The sequence below is a fragment of the Zootoca vivipara genome, chromosome Z (assembly GCF_963506605.1).
Source record: "Zootoca vivipara chromosome Z, rZooViv1.1, whole genome shotgun sequence".
Lineage (NCBI taxonomy): Eukaryota > Metazoa > Chordata > Lepidosauria > Squamata > Lacertidae > Zootoca > Zootoca vivipara.
This window is the reverse complement of record NC_083294.1, coordinates 45,629,484-45,645,371: the sequence shown is the minus strand read 5'-3', so window position 1 is coordinate 45,645,371 and position 15,888 is coordinate 45,629,484. Positions and strand designations below refer to the sequence as shown.

At 47.5% G+C, this 15,888-nt stretch overlaps 1 protein-coding gene across 3 annotated transcripts in view; it reads right to left on the bottom strand.

Annotated features, from left to right (window-relative positions):
- Positions 1-10,333: 10,333 nt before the first annotated feature.
- The window catches only part of GPC3 (glypican 3), a 225,059-nt gene continuing 219,504 nt past the window's right edge, over positions 10,334-15,888 (bottom strand). For all 3 annotated transcript variants that reach the window (XM_060270435.1, XM_060270437.1, XM_060270436.1), the window contains one exon: positions 10,334-10,866. In XM_060270435.1, coding sequence (XP_060126418.1) covers positions 10,697-10,866 — 170 coding nt within the window. In that variant the 3' untranslated portion in view covers positions 10,334-10,696. The remainder of the gene's footprint in view (positions 10,867-15,888) is intronic.

The following is a 15,888-nucleotide window of genomic DNA, read 5'->3' as shown; positions in this document are numbered from 1 at the left end:
AGACTAGGACTGGGCCAGGTTCAAATCCTCGCTTGGCCATGAAACTCTTTGGACTGTCTTCCCAACCCTGAGATCCTCTGTTGTTGAATTGCAATGCCCTCTCACCCCAGAGCATTTGCCAGACCAGCTGGGGCTGATGTGAGTCCAGAACATCTGGAAGGCCCCCAAGGCTGTCCTTTTGCATCATGGCTGTGTCATGAGCAGCAGTCCAGAGCAAGTCATGAGCTTGGAGTTAGGACCAAAGACCAACCAAGAACAGAGGACAGGACCAAAGACCATAACCAGAAACACAAGGAACACAACACCTCAAGTATTTACCACCTAAATCTACCACAGAGGCCTGCCAGTTTCTAGGAATTCTGAACTTCTTGGTGCAATTTTGCCCTGCCTATCTAATGTTACTGGCCCACTCTGCCAGCTGTTAAAACTGAACAATGCATTTGTCTGGGGCCTGCGTCAGGAATGCTCCTTTAAAATGACCAAAGAGTGGTGCCTATTCTTTTGACATTGCCCCACAGAAAAAGACTATTGTCTCCACAGGTGCCTCACCTTACATTTTAGGAGCTGTACTGCTGCTGTGCCAGGAGGATGGGCACATCCAGCCAGTTGTCTTTGCCTTGAAGACCCTATTCTGAACCAGCCTCTGATATAAAGTTGCAGGAGATTTGGAGAGCTCAGCAGACAAATCCCATTTCGTGTAAGAGATGACACAGCACAGTAAGGGAGGGTGGCCTGAAAAACGCTTGCTTGACAGCCCTCATAGCTGGAAACCCCTTAACCTTGAAGAAACCCTTTAGCCAGAAGGTAAAAGTTAAGGTGTGAGGCCTCCAATCAATGATTACCCAGGCCTGTGATAAAATCAGCCTGTTGCTCCATGGCCCAACAAGGACATTTGGGCTCAGCTGTGCTACCTGTGGTCCTGAACCCACATCTTCATCTCTCTCCAAGATGCTGTCTTTGCCTACTCTTGCTGTTCATCCCTCTCTGGGTGACCACGATGTGGCAACCTCCCACTTCCCTGGGCATCATGCCACCTTAGCAGTCAGCATCTCCATGGATTATGACACTTTTTTTCTTTAAAAATGTTTAGGGGTACTCTCATTTTGACTCAAGAAAACCATTTTATAGTTCAAATCAGGAAAAATAAATACAGTAAATGGACAAAAGTACAAAGATTCACAAAATGTTTAGGGGTATGTGTACCCCTGCGTCCCCCCAGAAAAAAGCAGTGGACACAGGTGTTCTGATCATGTGGTGGCCCAATGCACTCAGGTGAAGTGACTTCTTTTCAGGTGCCCATGCACCCACTCTGTGGATGTTGTGGGTGGGGCCAGCAGTGGGGCCCCCTCCGCCTCCACATGAGTATATGTGAAGAGGGCTTCTGAGCATGATGAGAGTGGTTCGAAAGCACGCCCCACAGACTATAGCTAGTGTGTGTGAAAGCCACTTTCACTGCCTCTCCCCTTAGAATGCCTCTCTAGATTCAGTATCCTTGTCAGCAGGGGAAGCATCTCTGAGCTTGTTACTCTGTACAAGTACCACAAGAGGCAGCTTGGTGTAGTGGTTAGAGGGTTGGACTTGGGAGAGCAAGGTTCAAATCCCTGCTCAGCCATGAAGCTCAATGGGCGATTTTGGACCTTGGGTGGTATCCAATGTCATTGTTCTCTAGTGCAAGAATTTACATTGGTGAAATGGAACTTGCTCCCCTTTCTCTCCTCCATGCCCATCTCAAATCTGCTCTGGAGGGCTGGGAGCCCCCGCCCCAAGCAGGTTTACAGGAATCACGTGGGGGGGGGAGAATGGGGTGTGTTCCATCACACAAGGAGAAATCCTTGTGCTAACAGAGCTAGTGACTTAGCACTACTTTGGATGCAAGCCACAGTCCCACAGCCTAGCCTACCTCACAGGGTTGTTGATCAAACAGTAAAGGGGAAAGCATTGTAACCACTTTGACCACTTCCGAGCAAAAAACACCCATACTTATTTCTGATCTTATGTAAGATAAAAGCAGTACAGCAAACCCCCCCCCCGGGGGGGGGGGAAAGGATGACAGAAGGTCCAAGCAGGGGTGCAGTGCAGACCAAAGGCCACAACAATTGACAGAAAGGCTCCGTGGCTTCCAGGCAAGCAGATGGTCCTCTGGAGGACCAACAGGACAGCAAGCTCGGGGTTGTTTTCTTTTCTTTTTCTTTTTATAAATAATTTTTATTGATTTTCACATATAGGGGGGGAATTAAACAAAAAGAAAAATACAAAAATACAGAACAATATAATCACATCTTGTTTCTTCAAACTTCTTCACTTCCCCTTTTTACCGCCCTTTAATAATTAACTCATACCATTTCCACTCTTAAGTAGACATCAAAAAATTACATCTTAACTCCCATTTCATATCTTATCCTATATAATAAAGTCCCTGTGTCTCTGCGTCCAGATTCCGTGTGTCCCGTTTTCCGCGCTAATGCGCATGTGCCCCAGGGACACAGGGATTGGACGCAGAGACAATATCTTGGTTGCGCGCCCAGGACACTCTCATGCGGCCCGGAGGCTATGCTAGCGGGCCACTCCCAGCGCTGGCCTCCATGGGCGCCTAGAGCAGCGTTTCTCAACCGCTGTTCCGCAGCACACTAGTGTGCCGCGAGACACTGGCTGGTGTGCCGCGACGTGTGGCGACGAGAAGGGCGATTTGCATTGTCACGTGCCTGGCGGCCGCCAATAGTCACCACTGAACCGCCGGAAAGGAAGCCGGCCGGGTCACGACGCGGGGCGAGCGCAGCTCTCAACAGCCACCACCACGGGAGGGTGGTTTTAGACAAACTTAAAGAAGCTGGCTGGATGAGCTCAACCTGAAACTTGCTGAGCAAAGGATTGTGCTGGCAGAGAAATCAGCGGCTTGTGAAGCCTTATTACAGGAGATTGCAACCAACACAGCAATTGGCAAGTGTTTCTTACAGTCATAATTATATAGTCAATATAGGGCGGCACAGAGCTAAATTTTTTAACTTTTTTAATGGTGGTGTGCCTCGTGATTTTTTTCATGGAACAAGTGTGCCTTGGCCAAAAAAAGGTTGAGAAACACTGGCCTAGAGGATCCCCTCCCCCTCCCACCACCGTCACCCCGGCTTCAGCCCCGCAACAGCCATGGGCGCCCCCGGAGCCACCTTCGTCACCAGCCTCCGTTGTTCTGGTGAAGGAAGGAGGCGGTGGCGGCGGTAACAGCAGCAGCGGGAGCAGCCCGGGCCAAGCCTGCCTCACCTTCCCTGGCCTCTGCCCGTCCTGAGCTCCTCGCCCTCAGGGGGCCGGCCTCCATGGGCAGCGACGGAGGAGCCCGTGAGAGGAGCGACGAGGCCGCGGCCTTCCCTCCCTCTCTGCGCTCAGCTGCGGGGCACGACGGGAGAGCGAGTTTGTTTACTTGTGTTCCTGGCGCGCCCCGCGGCCGAGCGCAGAGAGAGAGAGGGAAGGCCGCGGCCCCGCTGCTCCTCTCACATATCCTCTAGCGCCCATTTTCTAAACAGGCTGAACGACACTAGTTCATACATAATTCTTATTCATTTTGTATAGAAGAGTGAAGAAAAAGTAGAAAGGAAAAACCCACAAAAATAGTAAAAAGACATAATCATATTTTTTCAATTTCTAATCTAAGCATTTCGGACTTCCTCATTCCCCCTTCTTGAGTTCCTTATTGTTCACTAATTATTGCAGTTTCCAAATCTAAAATTACATTCTTTCTTCCAATTTGTAACTTCTTTTTAACCATTTACCCTTCATACTTCTCTTTACCTTTATTACCCAACATTCTCTACCCTTTTACCCAAAAATATTCAAGATTAATTTTCAAAATCTCTCCCCCCCTTTTAATTCCCACCCTCGAAAGTAAATCTACCCCCTTTCCTTGGAATCGGTGTCTCCAGAGATTTCAGCCAGCTCTTTGATGCTTTCCGAGTTCAAACTGTGTTTTATCAACCTGTAAAAATTACTTCAATTCCTCTTCACCCCACTCCTGCTCTGTCCCAACCTAAATTTTGCTCAACCCTTCCCCCCTGCTGTATTCCCAACATTTTATTTTCAATCTCATTCTCTTTCTGCCCCCCTCCTGCTTCCTTCTCCCCCTCTCTCACTGGGGTAACAACCTTTTTGTTTTCCCCCCTTTTGAGGGACTTTTGAATCAAAACCCTTCCCTGTTCCACCCCTCCCACCGGTGAAACAGTGATTTCTTCTTCATCCTCTTCTGTCTCAGAAATCAGTTCTGTTGGTTCAGCAATCTGCTCTCCCGTAATTGTTGCGTTTCCTTCAGAGTTACGGTTCTCCTCTGCCATTTCCAGAATTTTCCCTGAAGTCATATCACAGCATGCGTCTTCTTCTAATCCTTCCTCTTCTTCCTTTTCTTCCTCACTAAATTCATGTGGATTGTCTATTTCAAAGTTCGGTTCTATTAATTCATCAATCCTCTCATCCATACTTGTTACAGCTCCTTTAGGATTACGGATCTCCTCTGTCATTTCCAAAATTGTTGTCAAAATCAAGTCCCACTGTGTAGCATTCTTCTCACAGTCCAGAACCTTCTCTTGCAACCTGTTGGTGCTCTCCGCCTCCATAATTGTGGCAGGCAGGAAGTGGTATTGTTGTTGTCCTTGTCTTATATTTTACAAATATATAAAAAAATAAAATCCCGTCTGAACTGGATCCAACCTCTATTTCATTACTTTTCTCTTAATGTTCAGTCTCAAATTCAGCACTGAGCAGCCTTAAGATTTATTTTTGAAACTTACTCTTTTACTTGTCTGCAGCTCTCAGTCTCAGGCTTATACAGACAGTCACATTCTTTTCTATTGTGACGTCATAAAGACGGCTAGCCGGTCCTTCCTTTGACCCGACTCCAAGTTCACAGGGGGGTTTCCCCTTAACAAATCACAGTCTTTTACAGAGATTTATAAACACTTTGTCCTTTTCCCTAACTCTGCATCAGGAAAAAGTTTTCTTTTAAAGCAAAGCTTCTGAGCTTTCCATAGTTTTACTGCATCATCCGTTACTCAATTGGGGGGGGCACTTCCCTTTTAAGCCTCCTCCCAGCGCCAAATTTCTCAGTCCAATTCACAAATTTTGACTTACTTGGTCCAAATCTGATCTTTTAACAGGAAGAATCCGCCGCTTGCAGGCTGTAGGCTCGGAGCTTCGCTTTGTGGAGGTAACAATGGCTCCCAAAATGGCTCCCGCGACTGCCACTCTGCTGGCTCTCGGGGCTCTAACGAGCTTACCAGGCAGCGGAGGAGTCGCCTTGTGTCACGGTCCGGTCGGTGGGCGATTGAAGCCCTGACTGAGGACGTCAGGACCAGAGGCAAGATGGTGATGTAGAAGCAGGAACAGGTGCAGGGCTGAGGGTCCAGCAGCAGGCAGTCACAGGGTCAAGGAGCAAGGCAGAGGCGAAGGTCTGGGAATCAAGGAGCAAGGCGTCAGCAGGGCGAAGTCCAAGGGTCGAGGATCAAGGCGGCGGCAAGGCGAGGGTCCAAGGAGCAAGGCGGCGGCAAGGCAAGGGTCCAAGGAACAAGGAGCAAGGAGCAAGAGGCCAGATGCAACCAGGCAGGGATAGCGTTGCTGTGGCAAAGAGCTGAAGGGAAATGCTGAGCTTCTATCCCTCCCAGCTCCTGCCACCAGGTGCAGTGAGATATCAAGTGGCCTCACCTGAGTGGCCACTCCTTGCTTCTCCAGCACAAGCTGAGGCAGGCCCCAGTCCTGCAAAGCACTACAGGCCCCAGAGCCTGACTCCTGCCCATACTCCTGACACCTTGGGGCTCTGCCGGGCTACTTCGCCCGGGACGCTCTACCCAGGGTTCTTACGGGGATCCACGTGGCCCTCGCGGGATTCCCCCCTCCCCCAGAGCCAGAAACCTTGGAGCTCGAGGTTTCTGCGCCTCTCCGCCAGCACGGCAGACCGGAAGTTGCTCGGGGTTGTTTTCTTTGCGCTGGCTGGATCACACTCAGCAGATAGGAAGCTGTTCCAAGTCTGGATGCCCTTCATGTCTCAGTAGAGCCATCCTCTCTCTCGTCAGGCTCCTGCTGCTTTTCTGCTCCAGTCGTCGTTGGAAGCCATCTCTCCTGGAAGACCATAACAATACGTAGTGTGGAGGACAGCCCCTTGTCAGTTGCTTCCTTGACTGAAACGGATAGCATTGCCAGGGAGCATTGGACCCCCAAGCTTCCAGCTGCCTACAGGAGCATGGGGGCTTTGGGAATTCTTTTTAATCACAACTCAGCCAGCTCCATGGAATCATAGTATTGTAGAGTTGGAAGGGACCACGAGGGTCATCTAGTCCAACCCCCTGCAATGCAGGAATCTTTTGCTGAATGTGGGACTCGAACCTGCAACCCTGAGATTAAGAGTCATGCTCTCCCAACTGAGCTATAGCTTTTCTACTTTGAAATTCATGTGTGGATGCAGAGAAGCATCTGGTGCTAATAAGAGGTTAAATCCCCAACTGGCACTGCCGTGGGTGGGGAGACATGGCAAGCCCCCAGTTGATGCCGGCAGCATTACGAGTTAAATACACTGGGAATTGTTAAATAAGTAAGTGCTTATCCATCACTCCAGAACTCTGTATGCATTGGCCAGCAACTCAGGAACTGCCTTAGACCACTGGTTCACCTAGCTCAGTATTGTCCACACTGACTGGCAGCAGCTCTCCAGGGTTTCAGGCAGGGGACGTTCCCAGCCCAATCTGGAGGTGCCATTGGGGAACTGAAGCTGTGATCTTCTCTGTGCAAAGCAGGTAATTTAGCTCTTCGCCCGGGGGGGGGGGATGGAAGGTGGGCAGTTTCCTTGTAGAATATCTGTCTGCACATCGCCATTAAGTCTTTGTAAGTATGAGAACAAGAGAGACATACTTAAAAAGGAAAAAAGCTGAAAATTCAGGGCAGCGACCTAAATTTTATTCGAAGGGGGAAGCAGCTCCTTCACTCTGGCTCTCGTTCAAGTGCAAGGGAAAGCCACACTCACTGTCCTGCCCCTTTGTTCCATATGTGTGCAGGCATGGGCTGTCACTCAGTGGTGCAGAAAATGCACTTTGGACATGCTCAGTAGCAGTTCTCTTACTCATTAGTGCATGGGTTCCACGGCTTGTGCTAAAACCCTCAGCCTCAGTACTAACCCTGTGGTTACCAAGTGATGGATGAGAGTGACGGGAAGAGGAAATTTAGTACAAAAGAAAACACTGGACCACATGAAAAGCTACCTTTGCAGCACCTACAAGTTTCTGTAGTGTAGATCAATATCAGCTCCTTGAGTTAAGATGGAAATAATCCTGTGGTCCTGAGAGCAAATTTAGTATTTCCTTCATGGTGCACCTTAATTTTGGGAACCTGAAGCTACAGGAGAGATGCCTTTAAAACAGGGGTCAGCAACCTTTTTCAGACGTGGGCCAGTCCACCATCCCTAGGAGCATGTGGTGGGCCGGACTATTTTTTGGGGGTGGGGGGTGGGGAATGAATGAATTCCCATGCTTCACAAATAACCAGAGATGCATTTTAAATAACAGCACACAGTCTATTCATGTAAAAACATGCCGATTCCCGGACCATCCGCGGGCCGCATTGAGAAGGCGATTGGGCCGCATCTGGCCCACGGGCCTTAGGTTGCCTACCCCTGCTTTAAAAGATTAAATAAATTCATAGGGGAGATGTCTTATCAGTTATCACTAGCCATAATATATATGATGGAGACTCCATGTCCACAGGCAGTCTATCTGTAAATACCTGCTGCTGGTGAGCAACAGCCAGAGAGGACTGTTGCCACCAAGCCCTGCTTATGGCCTTCCTGGAAGCTTCTGGATAGCCGCTGCGAGTGCAAGTCTCAGCTGGGAGTGCCCTTGAGTATGGTCGAGTAGGGTTCCTGTTTTATTTTAAACTAGCTGGCCCTGCCACACATTGCTGTGGCTCATCCCTGTGATTTTCCCCACCCTGTGCTGATCCATGAAGTATCCCGCCCATAGCTGCCAAGTTTTCCCTTTTCTCGCGAGGAAGCCCATTCAGCATAAGGGAAAATCCCTTTAAAAAAGGGATAACTTGGCAGCTATGATCCCGCCCCCAACCCCCGGCTTATCCCTGTGATTCCCCCCTCCTCCCCCCGGTTTATCCCTGTGATTCCCCCTCCCTATCCCGACCCATGACGTATCACACCCCTTTCTCTGCCCACCCCCCACCCAGGCGAGTCAGTACCTCCATTCAGCCTAGTCTGTAAAGGCTTCGGCCTAGTATGTAAACAGGAGCCGAGGTGCTGTTGAGAGAGAAGGTTTTATAGGTGCAGTACTAGAGGGCGCTGGTTTGCAACCTAGTTCTTTTCCCAGCATGCACTTTCGTCTGAGTGGTGTGTTTTGAAACACGGGGTTTTTGGTGTTTTACCTGCCACAGGTGTGACATCTGTCTTAGCAAACTTTATAAGAACCTTTGGACATTCGCTTGGGACATTGTGTCAAAATGTGAATGCCATCGGTCAAGCGGTTTCGGTGAAAAGTGGACACAAACCCACATGCCTTTTACACACACACACACACACACACACACACACACACACACACACACACTGCATGCATTCAGCCACTGGGGCTTCCCAGGGCTGCAATGGGTTCTTGTGTGAAATCATGAGCAAGCATTTACAACTTAGGCTGCATTTATGGAAGGTTACTGGTTCATTTTAAAACCGGACACTCTCCAGTTCTTACCTTCCTCAAACATTTCCTTTATCTTTTGGGGAGACCTTTTGTTTCTTGCACATTCCTGTGATCCATTTTTGTTGAGGAAAGCTCTCCACACCCTTTTATCCCTAGCTAGGAACAACAATGCAACAAAGAAAAACACCAGAATGCTATTCCTCTCTCTTCTTCAAATGCCTAGCAAACAAAAACCAAAAAACCACAACCTTATAGCAAAGTTGCGTTAAAACAAAGTGCATCTCATGTGTTATGAATTTCAAGAGTTATTTGCCAAAAAAAAGTGTGGAGGTGAGGTAAGGTGTTCACATCACAAATGAGAATTTAATGGAAAGAGCTTCAGATATGGAACTTAAAAAAAAATTTAAATCCCCGCAAACGAGAGCCAGGGCAGATGGAAAGTTGAGACATTTGTGTTGATGTCTGCAAATGTTTCCCACCCAAACCCCTTATTGCAGGGAGGGTGCCCCCTCTGCAGATACTGTGGGACGCCCAACTCTTATCAGCCCTGGTCAGCCTGGCCAACAGTCAGGGTTGTTAGGAGTTGCAACCCCACAATACCAGGAGGGCCACCTGTGATCTACGACGAAGCTTTGCCTGCTGTATGCAAGGGAGGGAGGGAGGGTTGCCCCTATTCAAAAGAGGAGTTTATCTTCTTAGATCAGAGATGGTGCAGCCTGCAGCTCTCCTGATGCTGCTGGACTCCAACTCCCAGCATGATCAATGGCCAGGGATGATGGGAGTTTTAGTCCAGCAACCCCTAGAGGTCTGCAGGTTCCCTGATGTGCAGCTACTCAGATGTAGGTCCCTCTGAATTCAATGGGCCTTTCCCCACATAAAACTGTGCATGGGATCGCAGCTTTAAAGGCAGACATTGAAGCGTGTGTGTAGTCTTGCAGCTGCAATGAATGCAGAAACACACACATGCACACCCACCACTATAGATCAACTTGCCTCATGTGGCGCTGGAATCTATTTCTCCTAAAAATACTGCCTGGCTGCCTCAACAGCAAATTATAAACCCAAAGCGGCCCAACTGGGCTGACCTCCAAAGACTCAAAATGCAGCCTCTGAGCACAACACCAATGATAAATAAAACACCATTTAGTTGTCGGTGGTTTGTTTTTTTAGAAATTTATTTAAAATGACATGCTTGCTGTTTTGTGTTCTCTGCAAAGGGCTTGTTGCCTCTTCCTACAGCGTGGAGGCCTCTCCAGAATTGCCTATCTTCCCATCACCAATCAGGTCTGCTCCACAAGGGCAGGCTTTGCATTACCGGTAGTTCTGCCCATTTTCTTCCCAACTCCCAGCACCCATCTTTTCCAGGAAGTGATCTGTTTGTTTGCAATTCAGGGAGCTGTCTAGGCAGCCATGTAACACACATAAACATTTCTCCAACATTTGTATATGTAGCTCATAATTAACCACAATCCAGAGTTCCAAAACAACAACAGCTCAGTCTGGATGCCTCATGCCAATCTTGCTACAGATGTTGAAAATTCAGTACAGGGGTCCAGCCCTCAGAGTGAAAACATGTCATCGCTGCTTTGGGACATTGTAATATTCCCATTGTAGGTTTCTCAGGTGAGTGTCCACTAAAATTCGTCCAGTTACTGAATATGTATATGCTGTACTTAAAAGCCAGTGGATGAAGCTCAATGCCATTTTTAAGTGACCATGCCAATTAACTCAAGATGAAACAAGGCCGTTGTTCTAAAAAGCAATGAAAAACTTCCATCTTCATAAATCTCTTAAGGGATGCAAATGTTGAGGTATATTTACCCTCTTATGATTAGGCAAGACTTCTCCAAAACACAAGAACTTTCCTTTGTTCACTACATCTACAACGAGTCCCTCCCTCGAGTCTTATTTGAATGTTTAAAAAATGAAACTTATTTGAAGCTGCTCTTTCCACATGCCTTGGGAGGAGAAAGAGAGCTTGTGAGCAATCTTCACAAAAGGAATGTCACAAATTCAATGAGGAGGTAGTTCCACAACTATTTGGCAAGCAGAAGAAGTAGGACCGTTAGGACAGAGGCCAAAAGATCCAGACCCGGCATCACGATGCCTGTTCCAAGGTTGTGAATCACTGACACCTCTTTGCTTTTCTGATCCCAGAGCTGCTTGCTTGAAGGGATGTTGTCTGTGTCCAGATCATAAGCCAGCTCTAGAATAAAGAAAGGAAAGAATATTGAATATGGGCGGGAACCTACTGCTAGCGGTTCAAATGACTTTAAGAGAGGGTTTGAGGACTCCAGGTCTATCAGTACAATATACCCACATCTTGATTTCAACCATATGCTGCTGAAGCCTGGCTGGTTGAAATTCCACAAGTTAAATGCTAGTAAGGTGGGGAGCTTTTAAGGCTCTCTTGGCACACCAGTTCTGGGATAATCTTGCTCTACCTTTTTGGAGGGGTGTCCATTTCCCATTTTTACAATCTTCAGTTCTCGTTCTCCACATTTGCACAACTTTTCTTCATGAAAATTCATCAGGATTGTAGTGAAAATCTCTCCTAATACACACATTTCACTGCACAATTTTGCCAAATGCACACATTTTGTTTTGCAAACCAACATTCCCTAATGTAATGCTGACTCTCCTGTGCCATTTTTCACTTATCATATGTATTTTTACACACACTTTGCCCTACTAGATTCATTTTGGCAGAAGAACTGCATTTCAAAATTCCCAGGTTTTCACCACAACATTCCTTTCCTTTAAAGGAGCAGCCTGAGGTGTGGGAGATGTGGGTTGAGGGTGGGGGGGATGGAGAGAGAGAAGAATCCAGACACCTTACGTAGTGTTGAGAATTCTTCTCTATTCACTCCAGCAAAAGCAACCACAAAGCAGGATTCCATTGGGGAGCACAGACCACACACCACATGGCACATTCGCAGAGGACAAGGGAGCCCAATCACGTTAATGGCTTCTGTATGATGCAAACATTCCTGCCAGGGAGCCAGTTCTCAATTAAATCTCTTGGTCCTGCCAAGATTCTCTCCCCCACCCTACCCCGCCACACAAGCTCTTCCAGGCAGCCTCCCAAAATCAGCTCCGGAGCTGAACCAGGCAGGCTACACCCATGTGGCAATTTTGACAACCTGTGCTAATTCAGTTTCCCCAGCCTCCCTCCTCTTATGCTCCAGTCCTGTACTTTGTGCTTCTAGTTAGACAGACCTTTTGCAAGGATATTCGTTAGCTCCGCTGGCATTTTCGAGCAGGAGAAGAGGCACCTCCTCACACCAGCAACTCTTCTCTTGAAAGCACCAGCACACACCCACTCTCTCCGAGTGCATTTGTGTGTGTAAAAGCTCCCTTCTAGTGGTGAGTGGCTGGCTGGGCTTGGATGTTTGGTTTTTCAAACTGGTAGCACATCGAACGCAAAGATCTTCTGGACTTGCTTCAACATGCAACAGGAATGACAGCGACCAGCAGCTGTAAGCCTTCAAATATGTGCTTTCCATGTCAACAACAAAAAATGGGGGAAGGGTTAAGGGGTGGGGGACATTCCACAGGGGAAACACAATTTGAATTATGCCTCTCATCTCGCTTGGCACAAACTTTCCAGGTACCGAGTCATCACCAACCAGCCGCCTTTTGCTGGACGCTAACATTTCTGGAAAGCTCTGCAAGGGCAGATAAAGTCATGCCAAAAGCCAGGAAGAGAAGGAGATTTACTTTTGAGCTGCCATAGCAAGCCTGTGCATTGCAGCAGAGAAAACACACACACACACAATGTAAAAATAAACCTAGTGGGTAGGGTATATGGCAGGGGTTTTATATATCTGTGCCTGGCTCCCTTCTGCTCTCCCCTCTGTTCACAATCCTCACCATCCTCACCCCATTTTCAGCACCATAAAAGGCCAACCTTTGACTCATGCCTTGCAAGCAAAAGGAGAACATGAAAGGCAATGTGAGGCTGGCACCCAGCCAGGCAGCCACAGGAGAATTGGGGGGGGGAGTGATTGCTAGGTGCCAATGCCAGAGAATGCCTTCATGTTGCCATGCCTCTGGGCCTTCTGAAGGAGATGCCAAGCACAGTCTGGTGGATGGCCTTGAGGTTGGACAGAGCATTAAGTTGAGCAACATCTTATCCTCTCCCGTAATTGCATTGCTGCCATGAAGACTGTGCCGTGAGCATGGAGGGGAAAGAATTATTTGTTCTTTGACACCTAACACCCATCAAGGATGAATTGAATCAGGAGGTTGAGAAAGGTGGGGATGTTGACCCACAGATGAGCAAGAAGGGCAGTGCTACCAAGGCACAGCTATCAAAGAGGCAAGAAAAGCAAGGGTGACCTGCATGTTGCTGAAAAGATAACAACTTTTGAGCCTTGCTTGGTTTACCCAGTAATGGTGACACTGAGTGTCCTCGGACCATTGTCAACTGGGAAATGGGAACATTAATACTCCCTGCCTCAGAAGGGTATTTGTGAAGCTTAAGTCCCTTTGCACTTCTGACAGGCTAAATATTTAATTTTCAGTATTCCTTTGCTGCCTCTCTTTTGGGAAAAAGAAAGTAACAACCCACTTTGAAATCTAAATAAAAACAAGATGGGCCACTGCATCGAGCCCATTTATTTTTTAAAAATCAAACAGATAGTTAGGGAGGGTCTGGGATTTTGTCAATGGACTCTGATGCAGCTGGATCAGCAGCAGGGGCTCCTTCAGGCTCTCCTGCCACAGGGCATTTTGTCACTGGGAAGGAGGAGGCAGGAAATCCCCAGCAAAGTCAAGAAATTTAACATTTTACTGTACCCATTCCAGTTTACAAACTTTCTCTCTCTTACACACACACGGACACATGGCAGTGAATGCGAGTGCAGAGTATGAGTGCAAAGGCAACAGAAGATGGAATACTTTGGCAGACTTTGGAGCCAACTGAAAATCCCCAAAATGGACCAGCCTTGGTTTCACCAACACGCGTGCAGAAGAGGGCTGCACTAGATGACCTCTGACAACCCATCCAACTCTTACAGGCTGTATCCACCCAAGTCCTACTCAAGGGGGAAACCCATTAAAATAAATGAACCTAAGGCCTAGCATTGGTACAACCCTATGGTGCCTCATTGAGCAGCACACAGAATATTGTGGGTGTGACGTATCCCTGGTGTTTCAGAGGTGCAAGCCCTACCTCTCTCTGTTGTTGTTATGTCCTGGCCTCACACATTCCAGCCCCTTTCCTCTCCCTCTCCAGCTCCCCAGAAGCTCATCGTTCACCAAGCTCCACCGAGTCTCAATCTGAGAGTACAATGAATATGATTCTATAAGTTTCAACAGTCCTGCATTAGTGGGAGGAGGGATGGGAAGGGAGTTCTCTGTAGTGGCCCCTGGTGCCCCAACTCCTCCTTCATTTATTTCCAACAATTGTAGCTCATCTTGCTGCCAAGTTCCTTTTAAAATAAAAGAAAATCCACTTGCAGCAATAACACAACACAACTAAAATAAAAAGGTGCAAAATTAACCCCAGCAAGGTGAATGTGTGGGATTCTGCCTGTCTGACGTTGACCAAAGGGTAACGGCGGGGGTAGCCGAGTTTTTGGTAGCAGTCCTCCAAGGAGCAGGTTAACAAGGAAAACCACTGACTCTATATGTATATATATATATATGTATGTATCCAACTGCTGCCTTTTTATATATATTTCAAGGCTTTTATATGTTATTTTCTCTTTTATGGTTTTATTTGCATAATGCCTAATAAAGGTTTGATAAGTAAGCAAAATTAAAAAACTACTGATTGAAAAAATAGCCAATTCAGCAACAAATCAATATCATAAAAAGGACCCAGGAAGCTGTCACATATTTGGCCAAACTATTTTTTTTTAAATTTTTTATTGAGGATTTTCTTGGTTTACAAAGGTAATGCAGTGTCTCATATTTTTTCCATTGTTATACATCAATCTTGCTTGTTGAGACATTAGGAGGAAGGGGGGTAGAGGTGGGTGGGGTGGGTGGGGTGGGTTGCCTATGTTTCTGTTTTCCTAGATATATGTAGGGGTTCAGTGTCAGCATTGTTTGTGCAGGTTCTCTGTTGTTCGCTTGTACTCCTTTGTTGCTGAGAGAGGTCGGGGGTTGGCGTAGGGCAGGGGTCCCCAAACTAAGGCCCGGGGGCCAGATGCGGCCCAATCGCCTTCTAAATCTGGCCCGCAGACGGTCCGGTATTCAGCATGTTTTTACATGAGTAGAATGTGTGATTTCACTTTAAAATGCATCTCTGGGTTATTTGTGGGGCATCGGAATTCGTTCTTTCTTTTTTCAAAATATAGTCCGGCCCCCCACAAGGTCTGAGGGACAGTGGACTGGCCCCCTGCTGAAAAAGTTTGCTGACCCCTGGCGTAGGGTGTGATTATTCATTTGTGGGTGGCTGTGGTGGTCTTTGGTTTCTTGTGTGAGTGGGGGTGGGTGGGTGCTTTTGATTAGTTTAACCATATTGATTTGAATGCTGACGGTGGGTTTTTGTCATTATCTTGTTGGGCTGTGTAAGTGATGAAGGGGAACCATATTGGGGTGAAGGTGTCTTCTTCTGTTTGTCCTCGTGTGATTTTCAGCTTGCTGGTTAGTTTTTCTAGTAGGGCCGTTTCCCATACTACTTGATACCATTGGTCCATGTTTGCTCCTGACAGGTCTTTCCAGTGTCTGGTTATGATGTTTCTGGTTGCTGACAATAGGTGGGTTATGAGTTATTTGTAATCTGCGTGGGCGTTGTTGTCTTGAAAGATGTTTAATAAGGCCAGTTCTGGGGTGATTTCTAGCACTTGCTTAGTTATCTTACAAATTTCTCGTATGGTTCTTGTCCAGAATGATTGGATTTTGGGGATATTTGGCCAAACTATTTGCCCATCCTGCCCATTTGTGATCTGCTCTGACCACCAGCAGCTCCCCAGGGCTGTGGCAGAGAAGGGTCTTTACCCAGCCATCCCATGAGACCCCACCCTCTTAAGTGGAGATGCCAGGATTGAACCATGGATCTTCTGCCCCTCTGCCACTGAGCTATGCCTCTCACAAGTGTAAAGCAACAGATAAAAGGAAACAGATAAAGCAGCAAATGCAGAACAAAGCAAACCCACTGTACTCCCAGGAAGGCTCAGAAGAAAACGCAAAGGTCTTTGCACAGATTGCTTCACAGTCAACAATAAGGGCCTGAAGGGCAGGTGCTTCTAACCAGCAGGGGGCGCTAGTGAATGCT